Source organism: Neovison vison, chromosome 14 (assembly GCF_020171115.1).
Source record: "Neovison vison isolate M4711 chromosome 14, ASM_NN_V1, whole genome shotgun sequence".
NCBI lineage: Eukaryota > Metazoa > Chordata > Mammalia > Carnivora > Mustelidae > Neogale > Neogale vison.
In genome coordinates this window covers 9,538,775-9,562,002 of record NC_058104.1, presented here as the reverse complement: position 1 = coordinate 9,562,002, position 23,228 = coordinate 9,538,775, and the positions used below count along the sequence as shown (strand labels likewise).

The window sequence follows — 23,228 nt, the reverse complement described above, 5'->3', positions numbered from 1 at the left end:
CCTCCAGAAATCCCCAAAAAACGACACCAAGCAGCAGCCGAGAGACGCGGAGGCGGGGCGTGGCAGGAGAACAGGAGGGAATCTTCCACGGTCAGATAGGCAGATGTGGGAAGGGTGACTGACAGATAGAAGGCAAAGCCACAGAGCTGTGAGTGGGACAGGAGACCTGTGACCCTCACCCCCAGAACACCCTGTGACCGAACAGGAGGCTCCTCGTCGCAAGAAACCTTTTATTACACACAGCAGCACGCTGACGGCCCAGCCCGCGTCCCTGCACACAGTCCCCGGGAAGACTGCTCTGCTCCGGCGGGAAGGACACGGCTCTGCTGGGCGAGTGAGCGGCTGCTCGCGAGGTCCAGAAGAGCAGCTCCCCCTTTGGCCGAGCCCTCTCTGAGGTTGGGGTGATGCGTGAAGGCCTTCTCCGGGGACACCCAGGCTCACACAGTCCACTTCAGGCACCTGCACGCAGAGGAAGCCCAGGGTGAGGAGAGGAGGGGGTCCGAGGGAGAAGCCGTGGACCCGGGGCGGGCCGTGCGGAGCTCACCTGGTCTCCTGGTGGGTGCCCAGACAGCGCACGGTACAGTAGCGGGCGCCGCAGCTGACACACGTGTAGGGGGAAGGGAAGCCGCAGACCGCACAGAAGGGGCGCTGGGGCCGGGACGGGGGTCCCGCACAGGCCGTCAGGTAGTTGGGGCCCTCGGCCACACTCAGGTTCTGCTGAGACAAGGGGAAGGGTGCACAGCTCCTCGTCCACCCACGTAGCAAACACCCACCAGGACCAGGACCTCGGCGGGCTCGTTCCTTCCCTGTGGGTTCCTCCCAGCCCCTGGGCCAGAGCCCCCTCACCTGCTCCTCCAGCAAGGCCTGAAAGTTCTTTCGGAAGCGAAGTTTAAAATGATCCCCTCGGGTTTTCTTCTTTTTCTTTCCTACAGAGGAAGGGCAATTACAGTTTACCCCTTGACTGACGAGGGGCTCAGGGGCGCTGACCTCCTGCGCGTAGTGAGAAATCTGTGGGGACCTTTCAACCCCCTGGCCCCCCAAATAGCCTACTGTAGACCAGAAGCCTTACTGATAACGGAAACAGGCGGTTGACACAAATTTTATACATTCTATGTGTTATATACCATATTCTTGCAACGAAGGTAGAGAAAACAAAATATGTAGAAAAATCGCAAGGTAGAGAAAGAACATTTACAGGACCGGACTGTAAAAAACCCATGAGGGAGCAGAACTGCTCAGTTCAAACCGGTGACGCTCAAGGTCAACTGTAGTTACTCGGCACCTGCCAAGAAAGACCCCATCTCCCTCTGCGCCGTCACTCCCAATACCCATGAGTCCGCCCCCTGCCCACGTGCTCCACCAGGTTCCGAGTCTCCCTCTCTCCCCCACGTGTGTCCCTCCCCTCCCTTCTCCCAACCAGCACCTACGCGCATCTCACGCTCCCCTAAGGCTTCGTGTCAGAGCTGGAGGGGCTCTGGGAGCTCAGCGCCCGTACGTTCTGTCTCCTCCATCTGCTGGAGGAAGCTGTGGCAGGAGCCAGTCCCCGCGGAGCCAGAGGAGCTCCCTGTCATTGCCCGCCCCACAGCCCAGGTCCTTGTACGGTCCTGAGCCAGGCTGACTCTTCCCTCCTCCCCCCCCCCCGCCTTACCGGTATCTGCATCATCATCGAACTGAGGCAGCCTCTTGCCAAGCTGGGGGAGTCCTGCGTGGGGGTCGTCCTGGAAGTTGTCATTCTCCAAGGCCTCGAGCTGCCTGTTGATGCGGCGCTGCCGGGCAGCCCGGTCTAGGACCCGCCGCTGTCCAGGGTCCTGGGAGCGAACTGGATGGGGCAGAGCCAGAATCATGGGGACACAGGAAGAGAGAAGTTGGGGTGGCCCCAGCATTTCCTCCCAACCCCCAGACCCAACCAGTGAAACGCCTCCTGGAGACCGCTCACTGCTGGCAGGAATCACACAACCACCCCTCTGGGCTTCCCACCTCCACCGGGACCTTAATGTACCCCTCCTTCATGCTCAGCAACCCCATTTCCTGCCACAAAGGACACGAGCCGGCCACATGGACAGACACTCGTCTTTCAGCCCACCCTCAAACAGAAGTGTATGTGCACCCCTTCCCCCGGGGCCCACTGTTAAACCTGACCTTCCACCTGACTCCAGTCCTTCCCTCCATCCTGCGTCTTTAACCCCTTGTCCCCCACAGAACTTTCCCTTCACTAGAAAAACTGCCAAACTCTCCCAGGTCAACCCGGCATCACAGTGACTTATCTATGACACAACGGTCCACGGGATGTTCCATTTCTGCACGTCCCACCCAATCCTCAACCCCCCATGAACTGACTCCCATTCAGAGGCAGCCACGCACGTTCAAGACCCCAGTGACCTCCTAGGGCCAAATCCAGTGTGTATTTCTACAATCCTCCTTGTATGGCCCCCTGTGACCCCCTTGGGTGGAAAGTACCCCTCATCTGCTTTCTTGACATGACTTCAGCTCTTGATTATGGCTATAGGCCCTCAATGAATATACGTTTAATGAAGAAAGAGATATTTTGTATAGAATTAACAGGCCCCAGTGAACAGCTGGAATGATAAGGAGAGGGAGGTTTAAAATGGTGAAGTCAGAAGGAAGCTTCCAGGCGGACAAGCAAGATGGCGTTGGAGTGGGAGCGAGACCTAAATATCACAGGTCCGAGGCGTTCGGCTAGACAGTTACCAAACCATCCCGAACACCTGAAAACCCAACAGGAGATCAAAGAGAAGAGCAGCAATTCTAGGAACTAGAAAACCGACCACTTTCCAGAAAGTAGGACAGACCACGGGGGGAGGGGCCAGCTCCCGACAAGTGGTGGAGCAGCAGAGCACAAAATCCGAACTTTTAGAAGTCTGCTCCACGGAGGGACATCGCTCCAGAGGCTAAGTGGGGGTGGAGCCTTCGCGGGGACAGTGTGGGCTCAGGTCCTGCGGGGGTCACAGAAGGATCGGGGGTGTCTGAGTGCAGCAGAGTCCCCAGGTAATCGGAGCAGGGGAGCTGGATGCAGAAACCAAGCTGGGGTGGGGGGCGGCTCTCAGCTCAGGGTTACCTGAGACCAGGATCCGAGGCACAGTCAGGCCACTGCTCTTCGAGCAGGGACCCTGCAAGTGCCAGATCCAGGGAGCCACCCCGTTCCTCCTCCGGGAGGAGCAAATAGCAGGAATCTGCTGGGTTTGCAGACTCCAAACAGGGCTGTGCGCCAGAGGCAGAAACGTTCGGTCACAGGCCGGGTGAGCCTGGAGTACGGCCAGAGACCAGGGAGACAGGAGGGACTGCGCTGTTCTCTGAGGGCGCGCTGAGGAGGGGGTCCCCGAGCTCTCAGCACCTACAGGCCAGAGACTGGGAGGCCGCCATCTTCATTCCCATCTTCCAGAGCTCTACGGAAAGTGTTCAGGGAATAAGAGCTCCCAAAAGTGAACCCGAGCGGATTCACTCTCCAAACCAGGCCACTTAGCCTGGTCCCCCGCAAGGGTGGTGCAATTCTGCCTCCAGCAAAAACATTTGAGAATCAATACAACAGGCCCCTCCCCCAGAAGATCCACAAGAACATCCATCCAAGCCCAAGCTCACCTATTGATGAGAACTGAAAAACTTCAGAGCTATGGGAATACAGCCCATATAATTCATGGCTTTTCCCCCATGATTCTTTAGTCTTCCAAAGCTAAATCTTTTTAAAGTTTTTTTTTTTTTTAAGATTTTATTTATTTATTTGACAGAGATCACAAGTAGGCAGAGCAGCAGGCAGAGAGAGTGGGGGAAGCAGTCTTCCCCCGCTGAGCAGAGAGCTTGACGCAGGGCCCGATCCTAGGACCCCAAGACCACAACCTGAGCCAAAGGCAAAGGCCCAACCCACTGAGCCACCTGGGTGCCCCCAAAGCTAAATTTTTTAAATTTTTTGTTCTTTTTTAAACAATTTTTCCTCTTTCCTATTTAACACTCTTAACTATTTTATCTTACCAATACCTTTTTAAAAAATCTTTTAAAATTTCCATTGTTATAGTCATATGCTATCCCTTCTTTGTATTTGACCTTACTTTTTGTATACATATAGGTTTTTCATTCTTTAAAATTATGGGATACAGTTTTGTTTTGTTTTGTTTTTTTAAGATTTGTTCATTTATTTGACAGACAGAGATCACAAGTAGGCAGAGAGGCAGGCAGAGAGAGAGGTGGAAGTAGGCTCCCAGCCGAGCAGAGAGCCTGATGCGGGGCTCGATCCCAGGACCTTGGATCATGACCTGAGCTGAAGGCAGAGGCCTTAACCCACTGAGCCACCCAGGCGCCCCTCAACCAACTTCTTATATTATCGATACCTTGTTTAGAATTTTTTAAAAATTTTCATCTTTATTTTTTTTCAAGATTTTATTTGACAGACAGAGATCACAAGTAAGCAGAGAGGCAGGCAGAGAGAGAGAGGGAAGCAGGCTCCCTGCTAAGCAGAGAGCCCGATGCCGGGCTCGATCCCAGGACCCTGGGACCATGACCTGAGCCAAAAGCAGAGGCTTTAACCCACTGAGCAACCCAGGCGCCCCTAAAAATTTTCATCTTTATAGTCAAATTCGATCCCTTCATCATGTTTACCCTTACTTTTGTGTATATATATGTTTTTCTTTAAAATTTTGGGAGACAGTTTCTTTTGACAGACCAAAATACACCCAAAATCAAGTGTGTGGCTCTGTTCTGCTCACCAGTCTTATATGCTTTTTTTCTTTTTTTTTTTCCCCATCCTTTCTTCTCCCCCCAGTATCAGGTCTCTTCTGATTTGGTTAGTGTATATTTTTCTGGGGTTGTTGCTACCTTTGGTAGTATTTTGTTCTCTCATTTATCTATTCTTACCTGGATAAAATGACAAGGTAGAAAAACTCGCCTCAAATAAAAAAAAGAACAAGAGGCAGTACCAATGGCTAGGAACCTAATCAATACAGAACTTAGTAATATGTCAGAACTACAGTTCAGAATGTCATGCTCATGTACCGGAATACCAAAAAACAGGTGCTAACTGGGCTCCAAAAAAGCATGGAAGATAGCAGAGAATCCCTTTCTGGAGAAATAAAAGAACTAAAATCTAACCAAGTTGAAATAAAAATAAGGAGGTGCAATAAAAAATGGAGGCTCTTACTGCTAGGATAAATGAGGCAGAAGAGAGAATTAGTGATGCAGAAGACCAAATGATGGAGAATAAAGAAGCTAAGGAAAAGCGAGACAGCTACTGGACCACAAGGGGAGAATTCGAGAGGTAAGTGATACCATAAGATGAAACAATGTTAGAATAATTGGAATCCCAGAAGAAGAAGGAGAGAGGACGGCAGAAGGTGTATACTGAAGCAAATTATACCAGAGAATTTCCCTAATTTGGCGAAGGGAACAAGCATCAAAATCCTGGAGGCACAGAGAACCCCCATCAAAATCAATAAAAACAGGTCCACACCCGGTCATCTAATAGTAAAACTTTCAAGTCTCAGTGACAAAGAGAAAATCCTGAAAGCAGCTTGGGACAAGAGGTCTGTAACATACAAAGTAGAAATATTAGATTGGCAGCAAACCTGTTCACAGAGACCTACCTGGTAGGTCAGAAAGGACTGGCCATGATATATTCAGAGCACTAAATGAGAAAAATATGCAGCCAAGAATACTATATCCAGCTAGGCTGTCACCGAAAACAGGAGAAAGAAAAACTTCCAGGACAAACAAAAACAAAAAGAATTTGCAAACATCAAACCCGCCCTACAGGAAATACTGAAAAGAGTCCTCTAAGCAGAGACAGAGCCTGGAAATAACAGACCAGAAAGGAACAGAGACAATATACAGTAACAGACACCTTACAGGCAATACAATGGCAGTAAATTCATATCTTTCGATACTTAGCGTGAATGTAAATGGGCTAAATGCCCCAATCAAATACCACAGGGTATCAGAATGGATTAAAAAAACAAGACCCATCGATATGCAGTCTTCAAGAAACTCATTTTAAACCCCAAAACACCTCCAGATTTAAAGTGAGGGTGTGGAAAACAATTTACTACACTAAGGGACATCAAAAGAAAGCTGAGGTGGCAATCCTTCTATCAGATAAATTCGATTTTAAGCCAAAGACTACAGTAAGAGATGAGGAAGGACACTATACCATACTTAGATCTTCTTGTTGGACAGACCCTTGAACAATTTTAAATATCTATGGCCCTAACATGAGAGCAGCCAATTAATAACAAAATCAAAGAAACACATTGACAATAATACAATAATAGTAGGGGACTTTAACACTCCTCTCACTGAAATGGACAGATCATCTAAGCAAAAGATCAACAAGGAAATAAAGGCTTTAAATGACACACTGGATCAGATGGGTATCACAGATATATTTAGAACATTCTATTTCAAAACAACAGAATACACATTCTTCTCTAGTGCACATGGAACATTCTGGGCCACAAATCAGGTCTCAATCGATACCAAAAGACTGGGATCATTCCCTGCATATTTTCAAACCACAATGCTCTGAAACTAGAACTCAACCACCAGACTAAACTTGGAAAGAACTCAAATGCATGGAGACTAAAGAGCATCCTACTAAAGAATGAATGGCTCAACCAGGAAATTAAAGAAAATTTTAAAAACTCATGGAAACAAATGAAAATGAAAACACAACTTTTCAACAGTTTTGGGACACAGAAAGGAAGTCCTAAGAGGAAAGTATATAGCAACACAAGCCTTTCTCAAGAAACAAGGAAGGTCTCAAGTACACAACCTAACCCTACACCTAAAGGAGCTGGAGAAAGAACAGCAAAGAAAGCCTAAACCCAGCAGGAGAAGAGAATAAAGATCAGAGCAGAAATCAATGAAATTGAAACAAAAAGGACAGTAGAACAAATCAATGAAACTGGGAACTGTTTCTTTGAAAGCATTAATAAGAATGATAAACCCCTGGCCAGGCTTATCAAAAAGAAAAAAGAAAGGACTCAAATTAATAAAATCATGAATGAAAGAGGAGAGAGCACAATCAACACCAAAAAAATACAATTATAAGAACATACTATGAGCAACTATACACCAGCAAATCTGAATCTAGAAGAAATGGATGCAAATAAACTACCAAATCTGTGGGGCGCCTGGGTGGCTCAGTGGGTTAAACTACCAAAACTGAACCAGGAAGAAATAGAAAACCTGAAGAGACCCATACCAGTAAGAAGATTGAAGCAGTCATTAAAAACCTCCAACAAGAGCCCAGGTCTAGATGGTTTCCCAAGGGAATTCTACCAAACATTTAAAGAATTAATACCTATTCCCCTGAAATTATTCCAAAAAACAGAAACGGAAGGAAAACTTCCAAACTCATTTTATGAGGCCAGCATTACTTTGATCCCAAAACCAAAGACCCCATCAAAAGGGAAAATTACAGGCCAATATCCTTCATGAATACGGATGCAAAAACTCTCACCAAAATATTTGCCAATAGGATCCAACAGTACATTAAAAGGATTATTCACCACAACCAAGTGGGATTTATTCCTGGGCTGCAAGGCTGGCTCAACATCTACAAATCAATGTGATACAAAACATTAATAAAACAAAGAACTAGAACCATATGATACTCTCAATAGATTCTGCAAAAGCATTTGACAAAGTACAGCATCCTTTCTTGATCAAAACTCTTCACAGTGTAGGGATAGAGGGTACGTACCTCAATATCATCAAAGTCATCTATGAAAACCCACAGTGAGTATCATTCTCAATGGGGAAAAACTGAGAACTTTTCTGCTAAGGTCAGGAACACAGCAGGGTTGTCCACTATCACCACTGCTATTCAACTTAGTACTTGAAGTCCTAGCCTCAGCAATTAGACAACAAAAAGAAATAAAAGGCATTGGAATGAGCAAAGAAGAATTCAAACTCTCACTCTTTGCAGATGATATGATTCTTTATGTGGAAAACCCAAAAGACTCCATTCCAAAACTGCCCAAACTCATACAGGAATTCATTAAAGTGGCAGGATATAAAATCAATGCCCAGAAATCAGTTGCATTTCTATACACCAACAGCAAGACAGAGAAAGAGAAATTATGGAATTGGTTCCATTTACAATCGCACCCAAAACCGTAAGATACCCAGAAATAAACCTAACCAAAGAGGCAAAGAATCTGTACTCAGAAAACTATAAAGTACTCCTGAAAGAAACTGAGGAAGACACAAAGAAACAGAAAAACATCCCATGCTCATAGATTGGAAGAACAAATATTGTCAAAATGTCTGTGCTACCTAAAGCAATCTACACATTTAATGCAATCTCCATCAAAATACCATCAATTTTTTTCAAAGAAATGGAACAAATAATCCTAAAATTTATATGGAACCAGAAAAGACCCCGAATAGCCAGAGGAATGTTGAAAAAAGAAAAGCAAAGTTGGCGGCATCACAATTCCAGACTTCAAACTCTATTACAAAGCTGTAATCATCAAGACAGTATGGTACTGGCACAAAAACAGACACATAGATCAGTGGAATAGAACAGAGGGCCCAGAAATGGACCCTCAACTCTATGGTCAACTAATTTTTGACAAAGCAGGAAAGGAACGTCCAATGGAAAAAAGACAGTCTCTTCCAACAAATGGTGCTGGGAAAATCGGACAGCCACATGCAGAAGAATGAAACTGGACCATTTCCTTAGACCACACCCAAAAATAGACTCAAAATGGATGAAAGACCTCAATGTGAGAAAGGAATCCATCAAAATCCTTGAGGAGAACACAGGCAGCAACCTTTTCGACCTCAGCCGCAGAAGCAGATGTTCCTTCTTTGTAGAAACATCACCAAAGACAAGGGAAGCAAGGGCAAAAATGAATTATTGGGACTTCATCAAGATCAAAAGCTTCTGCACAGCAAAGGAAACAGTCAACAAAACCAAAAGACAAGTGACAGAATGGGAGAAGATATTTGCAAAGGACGTATCAGATAAAGGGCTAGTGTCCAAAGAGTTTGATAAAGTGTAGTGCAGATTTTGATAAGTTCCTTAGAATAAATAATCCAATCAAGAAATGGGCAGAAGACCTGAACAGACATTTCGGCAAAAAAACATCCAAATGGCCAACAGACACGTGAAAAAGTGCTCAACATCACTCACCATCAGGGAAATACAAATCAAAACCAGAGTGAGATACCACCTCACACCAGTCAGAATGACTAAAATGAACCAGTCAGGAAACAACAGATGTTGGCGAGGATGTGGAGAAAGGGGAACCCTCCTACACTGTTGGTGGGAATGCAAGCTGGTGCAGCCACTCTGGAAAACAGCATGGAGGTTCCTCAAAAGTTGAAAATAAGAGCTACCCTATGACCCAGCAATCGCACTACTGGGTATTTAGCTTAAAGATACAAATGCAGTCATCCAAATGGGTATGTGCCCCCGAATTAGTTTATAGCAGCAATGTCCACGATAGCCAAACTATGGAAAGAACCTAGATGTCCATCAACAGATGAATGGATAAAGAAGATGTGGTATGTGTGTACACACACACACACACACACACACAGGAATACTATGCAGCAGATCAAAAGAAACGAAATCTGGCCATTTGCAATCACGTGGATGGAACTAGAAGGTATTATGCTAAGTGAAATAAGTCAATCAGAGAAAGACAGTTATCATATGATCTCTCTGATATGAGGAATCTGAGAGGCAGAGTCGGGGTTCGTGGAGGAGAAGGAGGGAAAAAATGAAACAAGATGGGATTGGGAGAAACAAACCATAAGAGACTCCAAATCTCAGGAAACAAACTGAGGGTTGCTGGGGGTTGAGGGGGTAGGGATAGAGTGGCTGGGTGATGGACACTGGGGAGGGTATGTGCTACGGTGAGTGCTGTGAAATGTGTTTAAGTCTGATGATTCACAGACCTGGACCCCTGGGGCAAATAATACATTATATGTTAAGAATAAACAAACAAACAAATAAAATAAAATGGTGAGGTCAGCAGGTGATTTCTTCCAGCTGACGGAACAGCCAACAGCCTTGGGGCTCAGGAGAAAGTTCACAATCGAGAGAACCACTTTTGGAGTCATTCGCTTTTGGGTGCGAGAGCCCCACGTTTGGGTCTGAAATCCCAGGAAGAGTGAAAAGACTGAGAAAGAGATGGGGCCGGCCCTCTCCTCAGTGGGGAGAGACTAGCCGGAGACGGCTCCACTGTCGCCGTAGTTCTAAATTCAAAATCTTCCCCAAGTCTGCTTCTCCTCCTGTATACTCTACGTAAATGGAATCATCTACACAGACATCCTAAACAAGAGACCCAGGAGTTATTTTAAATCTCTCTATCAGGGCCTGATAATTCCACACAAAATATCTCTTTATTCATTCAACAAGAATTTATGGAGCGCCTGTAACCATAACAATAGCGATGGCCCAGTGGCTAACGCTTACCGGGCATGTACTGTGAGCCAGGCTCACTAGGCTCTTTGAGTAAGAGCTTTAACCCTTTATCAGCCTTACGAGAGAGTTATCATTACCATCATACCGCTTACTGAAGTACAAAGGTTAAGAAGTGTGTCCAAAGCTCACATAGCTAGTTTGTAGCTAGGTCAGAATTCAGACCCAGAACTGCCCAGCTCTGGATCCCTGCACACTGCCTCCCCTCCAAGTCCCCGGGGGTGCGGTAGGCCATAGGAATACATGAGATTACAGTCGGGGTTGAGGAGAGGGGCATACAAATAATGAAATAAGCAAGAAGAGTAGAGCATAGTATATGATCAAACAATAAGTACAAAGAACTATGGAGCACATGCCAGAAACACCTAACTTGGCCTTGAGGTAGTCAGAAGATTTTTCAGAGGAGGGAATGTCTAGGTTGAGATCTGACTGAGGGACAGAAATTAGCTTGGTTCGGGGAGAGGGATGGGTGTGTCAGGCTTTCATATCAGCATGAAGAGAAAGCTTGAATGGGAGACCAAAGTGCCTTCAGTAAATTGAAGGAAGTTCAGAAGGGCTGCTACATCAAGTCTGTTGCAGTGTCCGGGAGACTGTGTGGATATAAAGTCAGGCAGACCATTAAAAGTCTTACCTTTGCACATCTAAAGGAATTTGGATCTAGAGACTTACAGTGAGAATAATGGAGATCCAGCAAGGAGTTTTAAGAAAGGACTGACATGGGGGCGCCTGGGTGGCTCAGTTGCTTAAGTGGCTGCCTTCGACTCAGGTCATGATCCTAGGGTCTTGGCATGGAGCCCTGCATTGGGCTCCCTGCTCCATGGGGAGCCTCCAGATAGGCGCCCCCCCCATATCTCTTTTTATGGGGACTAAACTCCATCACTCCCTAACTGGCCTTCCAGCCTCTACACCTGTTCTATATAATAAGGTAGACACTACTCACATGTGGTTACTCAAATTCACTGTAGAGGGGCGCCTAGGTGGCTCCGTGGGTTAAGCCTCTGCCTTCTGCTCAGGTCGTGATCTCGGGGTCTTGGGATGGAGCCTGGCATCTGGCTCTCTGCTCAGCCGGGAGCCTGCTTCCCCCTCTCTCTCTCTGCCTGCCTCTCTGCCTATTTGTGCTCTCTTTCTCTGTCAAAACAAAACAAAACAAAAACATATTCAATGTAGATTTTTTTTAAAAAGACTTTATTTATTTATTTGACAGAGAGAGAGCAGGAGGCTACAGAAGGGGGAGTGGCAGAGGGAAAAACAGGCTCCCTGCTGAGCAGGGAGCCCGATGTGGGCTAGATCCCAGGGCCCTGCCAAAGGCAGAGGCAGTCACGCAACCAACTGAGCCACCCAGCGCCCCAAATTCAAACGCAGATCAAGTAAGATTAAATAAAATTTTAAATTCATTTTCTCGGTGGCACCAGGCGCATTTCACGTGCTCAAAAGCCACATGTGGCTAAAGGCTGCCAAGCTAAACAGTGCTGATTATGACCATTCCCACCATTCTAGAAAGTTCCTCCGTACAGTGCGGCACTGAAGCCAGAACTGCCTCTCTAAAAGATAAATCCGGGTCACGCCCCTGCCTTAAAAGAGCCATTGACGGTTCTCCACGGCCCTCCGGAGAGAACTGAAGCTCCCCGGCGCCGTACAGAATGCCTTTTTTTTTTTTTTTAAAGATTTTATTTATTTATTTATTTATTTGACAGGTAGAGATCACAAGTAGGCAGAGAAGCAGGCAGAGAGAGAGAGAGAGAGAGAGAGGGAAGCAGGCTCCCCACTGAGCAGAGAGCCGGATGCGGGACTCGATTCCAGAACCCCGAGATCATGACCCGAGCCGAAGGCAGCGGCTTAACCCACTGAGCCACGCAGGCGCCCCCCAGAATGCCTTTCAAATGCTCCTTTCCCCACCCTCCAAACTCTCACTATTCCTCCGAAAGCCCCGAACTGTGAACGTGGCTTCCTAAGCGACTTGCTTTTTCTCGCTTTCCTGCCTTTGCACGTGCGGTTCACGCTGCTGGGAATGAGCCTCGGCGCCCCTGCACTGAGCGAAGCCGTGACTCGACTTTCCAGACTCAAACCAAGCGTTTTTTCTCCCTCTAAGCCTTCCCAGTCCCCTCCGTCCCAGAAGCGAGGTTAGGTGCCCCTGCTGCCCGCGCCCCCGAGCTATACACCCCTATGCCGTCGCACGTCTCGCTCTGAAACGCAACGGTAGGCTCGCGTGTCTGTCCCCCTCCCAGAGAGCCAGCTTCTGGATGACAGGGACCTTTTTCCTCTCTGCATCCCCAGCGCAGGCATGGAGCGGGCATCAATAAAACACGAATGGATGGTCTGAGAGGCTCTACCGGAACGCCAGGACCCGACGGCCGGGGAAGGGATTTGAGACTAATAACTGAGTCAGAACACCCTAAGCCAGGGTTGGTCTGGGACAGGAAGAGGTAGGGGGCTAACCGCTGGGGCTCACATACCCGAAGTTTTCTTCTCCACCATTTCCACAACACAGCTGCCGGAAGAGCATACTGCGCCGGCGCGCTATAACCGCCCCCCCCCCACCGGAGCCATCACTTCCGTCGGCGCGTCCTTCTGCGCGTGCGCAGTCATCCCTACGTGCCTACGCAGGAGGTGGTGTTGCCTAGGAGACGAGAAAGCTTTCCGCCATATTTTATAGGGGCAAAACTACTTCCGGTCTGAGTGGTTGTGTATTTTGTGGGACTCCCCGAAATGTATTACTTTAAAGAGGCGATGCCAGTGGTCTTTTGAGAAATGTCATTTTCCTTCGGTTCTTCTGAAGATGCCATCATCGCAAACGCAACCCCTGGAGCTTCTCCCGGGGGCGGTAGAGATGATGGGCTGGACTACCGAAGAAAGTGGGCAGGCTTGAGTGGTCAATCCGAGAGGTCCCCTGGGACCCTCTGCCGAAAGCTCAACCTCCATTGCCCCTGGGGCCGCAGACTGCTCGGCCTTCTCCCTCCTTGCCGCCGGCTCCTCCGCTCGCCCAAGCTCCCCGCGCCCCCACCGCCGTGCTCTCCCAGCCTTCCGCCCCACGGCTCCGGGCTGGGCTGCGGCAAAGACCCGCCTCCGCATCCCGCCCGACCTGCAGGGGGTCACTTCCCCTCTCCGGGTTTCAGTTTCCTCGTGTGTCGGGAGGCACTGGGCCGGCCTGCCTCTCACCGCAGTCCTCGGCTCCGGATCGCGGGCCCGAGCCCCCGCCCCTCCCCCGCTCCGCGGCCGGGCGCCCCCTCCGCTGGTTCCGCGCCACCCGCGCGCTCACGCCCGGGTACAATCCTCCCCTTGTCCGCGGCGCCGGCTTCTCGAGTTTTCAGTAGCCTCAGGCTACGCCTTTTTTCCAGGGCGGCGCCCCAGCCCTGCTCCTCCTCGCGGCTGGCCGCACGGCAGCCCCGGCCCCTCTTCCCAGAGCCCCTCCCCGGAGTTGGGATCCGGGCGCACTGCCCCAGCGCCCTGCGAGCCGCTGTGCGGTCTCCGCCCGCTCCCACGCCATGGCCTCCTCTGGCCCGGGACTCCGGCTCCTGCCGGGGCTCCTGCTGCTGCTGCTGCTGTCGCCGCCTCCTGCAACCTCGGCCTCCGACCGTCCGCGGGGCAGCGACCCGGTTAACCCAGGTGAGAACCCCGGGAGCGCCGAGCCGAGCGGGTGCCGGGTTCGCGTGCCTGCCGGCGGCGCCGGGGAAGGGTCAAGGCCGGGAGGGGGTGGCCGGCCTCTCCCACGCCGTGCGCCCTGCACAGGGTGAACCACGCGGCCCCTCGCCCACTGCCCACCCTGGGCTGGGATTTCCAGCTTCGCATGTGAACTGACCCCGAATTCCTGGGTGTTACTCCCATCCAGCTCTCCACTGGGGCCAAAGTTCCCCAGGTTGGGAAGAGTTTAAGAGGGAATCGGAAAAAAAAAAACAAACGGGACAGGAGCAGCGTCGGAGGGAGGGCAAGGGGGTCTGCGGTGAGCGGAGCGCGTTGCGGGGGGCGGGGGGTGAGCTGGGTGAGTGGGTCCCGAGCGCCAATTCCCGGCTGGTGACAGAGAAGCTGCTGGTGATCACGGTGGCCACAGCCGAGACGGAAGGATACCGGCGTTTCCTGCGGTCCGCGGAGTTCTTCAACTACACAGTGCGGGTGAGGAGAGGAAAGCCTGCTGGTCCCTAGGAGGGGAGGAGAGGCAGGAGGAGTGGGCTGAGGGCTGCATGCTTGGGGCCCCGCGGTGAGCCTGGTCAGGAGGGCCCCTCTGGCGGACTGAGCCCCTCCCTGGCTTGGCGGGTCTCCCCCCCACCCCGACCCCCAACAGACCCTGGGCCTGGGAGAGGAGTGGCGAGGGGGTGATGTGGCCCGAACGGTTGGTGGAGGACAGAAGGTCAGGTGGCTCAAGAAGGAGATGGAAAAATACGCAGACCGGGAGGACATGGTCATCATGTTTGTGGACAGGTAAAGGGGCCGCTGACGGGGAGGCGGGGTGGGGGGGGGCGCAAGCAGGAGGACAGGGTAAGGAGCACGAGGTTCCCGTGGTTGCCCCGCTCACGCCCAGTCTCCCTCACCCAGCTACGACGTGATTCTGGCTGGCAGCCCCTCGGAGCTGCTGAAGAAGTTTGTCCAGACCGGCAGCCGCCTGCTCTTCTCCGCGGAGGGCTTCTGCTGGCCCGAGTGGGGGCTGGCGGAGCAGTACCCTGAGGTGGGCACGGGGAAGCGCTTCCTCAACTCTGGTGGTGAGTGGCAGAGTGCCCAAGGCGTGGGGGGGAGCGGTACTAGGGCATGGAGCGTGGGGGGGGGGGCGCTGGGGCCTGGAGCATTCCAGGGGCCCCCAGGCTAGAGAGGGAGTGGGGATGGGTCCCTGGGACTCTGAGAGCCTTGGGGTCAGCGCCCGCCCACCCCTACAGGATTCATTGGCTTTGCCCCCACCATCCACCAAGTCGTCCGCCAGTGGCAGTACAAGGACGATGACGACGACCAGCTGTTCTATACACGAGTCTACCTGGACCCGGGGCTCAGGGTAGGGAAGGATGGTGGAGGGCGGCTACCTGTGGCTCTGGGTGCAGCCTGAAGGGGAGATGAGGGGGCTAGGGCTTTAGGGAGGTTCTAGAAAGAGTGGGTAGTGATGGCCCACCCCATTTCATCCCATCCAGGAGAAACTCGGCCTCAATCTGGATCATAAATCCCGGATCTTTCAGAATCTCAATGGGGCTTTAGGTGAGGAGAAAGGGCACCGCTTCTGTGATTTTATTTAATACAACAGCCCTACGAAAGGAGAACCTATGGTCACCACCCGTTACAGGGGAGGAAAATGCCTTTGTGAAGGTGACTTGCCGGGTCACCGGGGGAGGAGGGTGGAGCTCCCCAGGGTGGCCGGAGTCTGGTCAGTACCCTCGGGAGAGAGACAGTGGCCGCTCCCCCCATGCCCCTGGAGCCACAGTCCTTTATCCTGTCTCTAGAGCAGCTGGGCTCCCCGCCCCCCTCCATATTCAGAAGCATCTGTTGCTTGGCAGCTTTGAGAGGAAAAGAGTATAAAGCTGGGCTTTTCTTCCCCAGATGAGGTGGTTTTAAAGTTTGATCGGAACCGTGTGCGTATCCGGAATGTGGCCTATGACACACTTCCTGTCGTGGTCCATGGGAACGGTCCCACTAAGGTGCTCCAGTGGTTCATACCCTCACCCCCCCACCCCTGCTCCAATCAGACCTAGCCCCCACCCCTGCGTGCCTCCAGCCCTTCCAAGCAGCCAGTCCTCCCCAACCCCAGCGGCAGAGGTACTGGGAGAGGTTCTGAGTGTCCATCTCTCCCCTCCCTGCCCTGTCCCCTGTCCGTCCACCTGACCGTCCCCAGCGCTGCTGCTGGACCCCTTTGCTTCCAACTCTAACTGCCTCTCCCAACAGCTCCAGCTGAATTACCTGGGAAACTATGTCCCTAACGGCTGGACCCCCCAGGGAGGCTGTGGGTTCTGCGGCCGGGACCGGCGGACACTCCCGGGGGGGCAGGTGAGGAGGGGTTGCAGGGAGAGTGTGCTGAGGGCCAGGGCATAGGCCGGAGCTCCTGGGGACTCCCAGCCTGCCAGGGTGGTGGAGGACACACCGGTGTGGGGGCCCGGGCTCTCCTCTGAGCACCATCTTGTACCTTCTAGCCTCCCCCCCGGGTGCTTCTGGCTGTGTTTGTGGAACAACCTACCCCGTTCCTGCCCCGCTTCCTGCAGCGGCTGCTGCTCCTGGACTACCCCCCGGACAGGATCACCCTCTTCCTGCATAACAACGTGAGACACCCCTGCAGGCGGCCTCTCCCTTGTGCGCCCTCCCAAGGGGCTTTGCCCCTGCCTGGATTGGAACTCCCACCCACCCAGACTCCTTCCTGCACCCTTTCTGCTCACCACCTGCCCCCTCCTCTCCCTCAGACCCCATCTTCTCTGCCCTCTCTACCCCCCGCTTCTCCAGGAGGTGTACCATGAGCCCCACATCGCAGACTCCTGGCCCCAGCTCCAGGACCACTTCTCAGCTGTGAAGCTGGTGGGGCCAGAGGAGGCCCTGACGCCAGGCGAGGCCAGGGACATGGCCATGTGAGTGAGCACTGGGCGGGGAGCACGGGTGAGAGCCAAGGGGGTCTGCCGGCCTCCGCACCCGCCCTTTCCCGTCCACACGCTGTGCAGCCTGTGCTCAGCCTTCACGGGGACACCCTCGCAGCCAGGAGAACCTCGGGGTCCTGGGGAAGCATGCACACCACCCCCCTACACCAATAGGCCCAAGAGACAAGAGAGAATCGCTCTAATGAGTGGCAGGGCGGGGAGCCAAAGGCCCCCCCCATAGTCTTCTTCCTGTCCTCTTGCTGATGTTTCTACCCAGTTTCTTCTCCCCCTTGTCAGCGGGTAGTGGGGGGTTCCTCCTACCCACCACACAGTCCCTCCTCTCCCGACCCGCTCCCGTTTTACCCCTCTGCTCACCGACCTGTCCCCTCCAGGGACACTTGTCGGCAGGACCCGGAGTGCGAATTCTACTTCAGCCTGGATGCCGACGCCGTCCTCACCAACCAGCAGACCCTGCGCATCCTCATCGAAGAGAACAGGTCGCTTGCCCGACTCAGCCAGAGGGTCCCCAGAGAGTCCCCAGGAAGTCCCTGTCCCCCCTCCTTCCTGGGACCCGGGGCTCACCTGTGCCTGGCCTTCCGCTCCGCCTGTCCGCAGGAAGGTGATAGCGCCCATGCTGTCCCGTCACGGGAAGCTGTGGTCCAACTTCTGGGGAGCCCTGAGCCCCGACGAGTACTATGCGCGCTCGGAGGACTACGTAGAGCTGGTACAGCGGAAGCGAGTGTGAGTCCTGCCGTGGCCCCTCCCATCCATCAGGGCCCAAACACCCCTGTGCACTCCCCCAGAGCCTCACCTGTCGCAAAGGGCCCCAGCTTTGGGGCCGGGCTCAGGGGGAAGCCGGCCTGAGGTGTCGTGACCAGAAAGCCGGTGGACCTTGCAGCTCGGAGAGTGGGGTGCCCCAAGGGAAGGGGCTCTGGGGTTGACCTGGGCCGCCTTGGGGAAGGGTCCCCCACCTCACTGACCCCCGTGTGGGTGCCTCCAGGGGCGTGTGGAATGTGCCCTATATATCCCAGGCATACGTGATCCGTGGCGAGACCCTGAGGACAGAGCTGCCCCAGAGGGAGGTGTTCTCGGGCAGCGACACTGACCCTGACATGGCCTTCTGTAAGAGCCTGCGGGACAAGGTGAGTGCGGCCTGCATGCCTGAAGGCGGGGTGCTGGCAAGAAGCCACCGGTGTCTCCTCATACCCTCCCCCTGCCCCACTCCAGGGCATCTTCCTCCACCTGAGCAATCAGCACGAATTTGGCCGCCTCCTGGCCACTTCCCGGTACAACACCGACCATCTGCACCCTGACCTCTGGCAGATCTTCGACAACCCCCTGGTAAGTGCCAGCTGTCTTGCTCAGATCGCGGGACATGCCCTTGGCTACAGGAGGGCGCAGGCATGGGTGCACACACACACTCACTCCCAGGTCCTGCTCCTGCCTGGGGAGAGGCCGTCGCGGTCGTGGCCCTGGGGCTCCCTCGGTGGGACCGGGGGCAGTGAAGAGGGTACATGTCAAGGTGCACACCCCACCCCTTCTCCCGCAGGACTGGAAGGAACAGTACATTCATGAGAACTACAGCCGGGCCCTCGAAGGGGAGGGACTTGTGGAGCAGGTGAGCCCCATGCAGGACCCCCGACTGCCCCGGCGGCCCCCGCCCCGAGTCCACTGCGCTGCGTTGATGGGTGCTTCCCAGACGGACTGCCCTCGGGCAGACAGAGGCAAAGGCCAAGCAGATAGGCCTTCCGCTCCCCACCCCGCCAATCATCAGAGCGATTCTTTCTTGTCTGTTGGGCCTGTGGGTGTTATGGGTGAAGTGACAGTTTTGTAAAGAAGGTCCACCTGGGGCTCTGGCATGCTCCTGCCGTCTGCACTGGGTTCCCTGCGCCGCTCCCACCTTCTCCGGCCCCGCCTTTCCCGGCCCATCCCCGTGCTCTGATCCCCGTTCCCCCAGCTTCTCCCAACTCCTGGCTTCCCTTTCTTCTGCGGCTTTCGCCCCCCTGGGTTGGCTGCCTGTCTCCTCCCGAGAGGTCTGCAAGGGTCCCCCGGCCCCATTGTTCTTCCCCTGCCCGTCCTCAGCCGTGCCCAGACGTGTACTGGTTCCCGCTGCTGTCCGACCAGATGTGCGACGAGCTGGTGGAGGAAATGGAGCACTACGGCCAGTGGTCAGGGGGCCGGCACGAGGTGAGAGGGGCCGGGGCAGGGGAGGGGGGGGTGCCTGGAGAAGGGGACCCCAGGGGAGGGGAGGAGAGGTGCGGGGGACCCACAGGGGGCACAACTGCGTGCCTGTGTGCATGCATTCATTTAGGAACTCCTTACCTGAGGCTGGCAGGTCCCAGATGCCGGCCGCTGACCTGGGGGGTGTGACACGTTGAGCCACACTTGGTCACGCCCTGCCCTCCTGCACTTCAGCTTCTAGCGTCCGTCACAGTCTCAGCTCCTGAAGGCTGTGTCGGGCAGCCCAGACACTGCAGGAGTCACCGGAGGGGCCCTGGGCCCAGACGTGGGGGGACCGAGGGGCTTCACGGAAGAGGTGACATCTTCAGGGCCGGTAGGGGTGGTGAGGCTAAACGGTCGAGGCTCCCAGACGCAGGTCACGCAAGCTTTCAGGGCTGAGAGCAAGAGGAGGGGGGAGGCTGGCGTGGCCCTGTCGGGGCTCAGTGCCCGCCACCCGCAGGACTCGAGGCTGGCCGGAGGCTACGAGAACGTGCCCACCGTGGACATCCACATGAAGCAGGTGGGCTATGAGGACCAGTGGCTCCAGCTGCTGAGGACGTACGTGGGACCCATGACAGAGAGCCTGTTCCCAGGCTACCACACCAAGGTGGGCCGCCGCCCCCGCCGACCCCACGTGCACCCTCCCACACAGCCCGGTCCTTGCTGGAAGTCTCCACACGGCGCCCCTTCAGCCCCCGTAGCACCCGGAGCCCCGTGGAAAGGGGTCCCACCGAAGGGCCGCCCCGGGGGGGGGGGGAGTTAGCAGTGAGACCCCTGCGGCCCTCCCCCACCACCCTCCTCGGAAGGGCCCAGGACCTCGCGGCCATCCTTCCGGTGTCCTCTCTCGTGTCCCCACAGACCCGGGCGGTGATGAACTTCGTGGTCCGCTACCGGCCGGACGAGCAGCCCTCTTTGCGGCCGCATCACGACTCGTCCACCTTCACCCTCAACGTGGCCCTCAACCACAAGGGCCTGGATTATGAGGTGAGCCCCTAGCGCCCGCCTGCGTCAGGACCCCAGCAGGCCCCTCCACACATGTGCACGCGCTCACGTGAGCCCCAGGGACCTTGCTGGCCTGCCCCCCACCCCCGACGACCCCCACACCCCCTTCTGTCACCCATCCTCCCCGCGGCCTGCCCTCTTCCCCTGTCCAGTTCCTTCGCAGGTGCCATCTCCTGGGCCTCTTCCGGGCTGTGTGCCTGTCCCTCCCGTGCCTCCCTCGTGTGCCAACCCTCCAAGCCCCCGTGCCTGCCTCTCACCCCCCCGCTGGAGCGGCCTGACCCGCGGCGCCCTGTCCGCTCACTGTCCGCCTCCGATCCCCTGTCCTCTTGCAGGGAGGTGGCTGTCGCTTCCTGCGTTATAACTGCATAGTCTCGTCCCCGCGGAAGGGCTGGGGGCTCCTGCACCCCGGCCGCCTCACCCACTACCACGAGGGGCTGCCCACGACTCGGGGCACCCGCTATATCATGGTGTCCTTTGTCGACCCCTGACATTCAACCACTCTGCCACACTCTCCCTACCATTGTGCCTTCCCGCACGTGCGCGCCCCCCCCCCACAGCCTTGGAGGGGGGGTTGTGTCTGGCGCCTCCCTTCCTGAGTGGATGCTGGGTAGTGCCTGGGACTGAATGTGCCGCCTCCCCCCCCAACACACAGCCCTCTCAGGAAGCTCCTGGGAGCCCCCTTGCCCCACCCCTCATTCCCCAAAGGTTCATGGGGAGAAGACTTCTGGGGGCTCCCCATACAATAAATTATTGTTTCTCAGCCTCCCTCCCAATAAAGGAGGATTTGTAATTCTTGAGTCCGTGTCCGTCTTTCCCCTCGCCACCGACCCCGAATCCTTCCTGCCCCCAGAGCAGAGGGGAGACATGGAGTTACTCCAAAGAAAAAGAACATAGAGGAAAAGGAGGCAGAAGCAGATTGTAGAGCAGTGTGAGAACCGAGAAGCTTCCCCGGATGCCATCTCTAACTCCTCTGTGTTGCCTGGGGGGTGGGTGGGGAAGCCTGAGAAGGGCCAGGTCCAAAGACCTCGGCACCACCCCGGCAACCTCTAGCTTCGTCACTTGAGGGCATTTTCTTCCTGCGTGAAGTGTGGGGGTGGGAGATCCCCAGGGCTGGGCTTTGGGGACAATGCCAAGGCAAGCATGCGTTTCAAGGGAAGACACAGGAGGCTTGTGGGACCGAAGCTTTTGGGTAGGAAAGATCAGAAAAAGGGAAGGCTTGGAAGGTCATCCCAAGAAAGCTTCCTGGAAGAGGGGAATGGGAAGTAGCCTTCAAAAGAGGTGAGACCTCCTGAGAGCTTATGTCTTCCAGCCTCTGGGGGGCGCCCATCAAGCCCTTGCCAAGCAAGCAAGACCCCTGGATCATCTCTCTGGCCAGACATTTTTGTGCATCTCACCCGGTCTCCCTGTGGATGGAAGTGGGTTGAGCAGGGACAGGAGAAAATACCTCCAGGCGGGGAGTGTGTGTGTGTGGGGGGGGTGGGCACAACCTGCCCGGAAGCGAAGCAGGGGACAGGGCAGAAAGGGTGTGCCAGTTTGAACAGTGGCTTGCTCATCCTGTGTCCTACAACCCACCCGTCATTTACTGAGTACCCCTCACCTGCTGGGCACCTGCCACAGGGTTAGGGTTGATGAGAACACCTGTCTTCTTGTGGCTCAAAACTGGGGGAGACCTTACCCAGAAAATCACCACAAAGGAGGGAAAGTGGGAAAGTATTTTATGCCAGGAGACCGTGGGACAGAGGCACCTCATGGAGTTTGTGTCATACCTGCCTTAAAAAGTGACATTTCTGGGGCGCCTGAGTGGCTCAGTGGGTTAAAGCCTCTGCCTTTGGCTCAGGTCATGATCCCGGGGTTCTGGGATCAAGCCCCGCATCAGGCTCTCTGCTCGGCGGGGAGCCTGCTTCCTCCTCTCTCTCTGCCTGCTTTCTGCCTACTTGTGATCTCTGTCTGTCAAATAAATAAAATCTTTTTTTTTTTTTAAGTGACATTTCCCCACCCGGAGAGGGAACCGAGATGGTGCCGGTTCCACAGCCCTGGCCAGTGTTGGGGAGGACCCTGGCCATGTGAGGACTGGCCCCCGCCCACATGGAGGGTGTACCCTTTTGGGCTGGCCCATCGATGGCCTTTCCCAAAGAGCCCTTCTTTCTGGAATGTCTCCCAAAGAGTCCTTAGGGGCTGGACTGTGGCAACTAAAGGGGTGTCTAGATGCTCTCAGTCATGTGGGGAGCCCTGCCATTCATGGCACACACCACCCTGATGACACCCCACTTTCCCAGACCTCTCTGCCAGGCTCCTCAAAGCCCCCCACACCCACCCCGCAGAGGCCCAAGGTCCGGTCCACATACCCTGGCTCTCAGGCTCCTGGCCACACCCCTAGGCATTTCTGTTTGGTCCCATTGGTCACAACCCTGTGAGCTCAGTAGTGGTTAACCCTTTCTTGCCGGGGCTCACGAGGGTGCAAGGTTCAGGCCAGCAAGCAGGGGTGGACACAGGAGCCGAACCAGGGCCAAGGGTCAGGGCCAGGGTGTTGGACCACAAGGAGTGTACTTAAGAATCCCCCCCAAAAAAAGAACCCAAAGTGGCCCCTATGGGATGTCCCTCCACAGTATGCCAGCCCCCTCCAGCCCCCTCCGCTGGGCTCCTTGACTGATTGCTGTCCTTCAACGGGTCTTCTCCTTCTTGGGGCTCAGTGAGGCTTAGCACCTTGCATTCTGCTTCCCTATTATCGGGAGGGAAGCAGGACAGGGCTCTCCGGAGCCCGCTGAAGGAATGGGAAGGAATTAGCCTGGGCAGGAGGGCCTGAAGCCATGGAACAGGGATGCGGGGGCAGAGGCGGGTAACTGGGAACGTAAAGGCCTGGGTCCTGAGTAACCCCCACTCCATCCTCCAGCCCAGGTGTGCCTGGCCCTGTGGCCCCTTGCTCTTCTAAGCCGAGCCTGGATCCTAACCGCCCTCTACCTGGTCTGGCTCTAGAGACAGAGACACACCATGGGCAGGAGGCCACCCCTCTCCCTGGGGCCATAGCTGGGCCATCTGGA

At 54.4% G+C, this 23,228-nt stretch overlaps 2 protein-coding genes across 2 annotated transcripts; one reads left to right on the top strand and one right to left on the bottom strand.

The window, feature by feature from the left end:
- Positions 1–216: 216 nt before the first annotated feature.
- Positions 217–12,962, bottom strand: ZNHIT1 (zinc finger HIT-type containing 1). The gene is made up of 5 exons (XM_044232586.1): positions 12,892–12,962; positions 1,649–1,819; positions 847–926; positions 545–714; positions 217–459 (listed from the first exon to the last, which is right to left on the bottom strand). The coding sequence occupies exons 1-5, from the start codon at positions 12,911–12,913 to the stop codon at positions 438–440; spliced, it is 465 nt and encodes a 154-aa protein (XP_044088521.1). The 5' UTR covers positions 12,914–12,962; the 3' UTR covers positions 217–437.
- A 693-nt stretch (positions 12,963–13,655) lies between these two features.
- Positions 13,656–20,980, top strand: PLOD3 (procollagen-lysine,2-oxoglutarate 5-dioxygenase 3). The gene is made up of 19 exons (XM_044232584.1): positions 13,656–14,041; positions 14,454–14,545; positions 14,715–14,851; positions 14,966–15,129; positions 15,301–15,413; positions 15,547–15,610; positions 15,950–16,047; positions 16,292–16,393; positions 16,537–16,662; positions 16,841–16,962; positions 17,361–17,465; positions 17,584–17,709; positions 17,969–18,110; positions 18,196–18,309; positions 18,518–18,586; positions 19,051–19,155; positions 19,649–19,795; positions 20,047–20,172; positions 20,523–20,980. Exons 1-19 carry the CDS (start codon positions 13,921–13,923, stop codon positions 20,676–20,678), a joined length of 2,229 nt encoding a protein of 742 aa, XP_044088519.1. The 5' UTR covers positions 13,656–13,920; the 3' UTR covers positions 20,679–20,980.
- Positions 20,981–23,228: the final 2,248 nt, after the last annotated feature.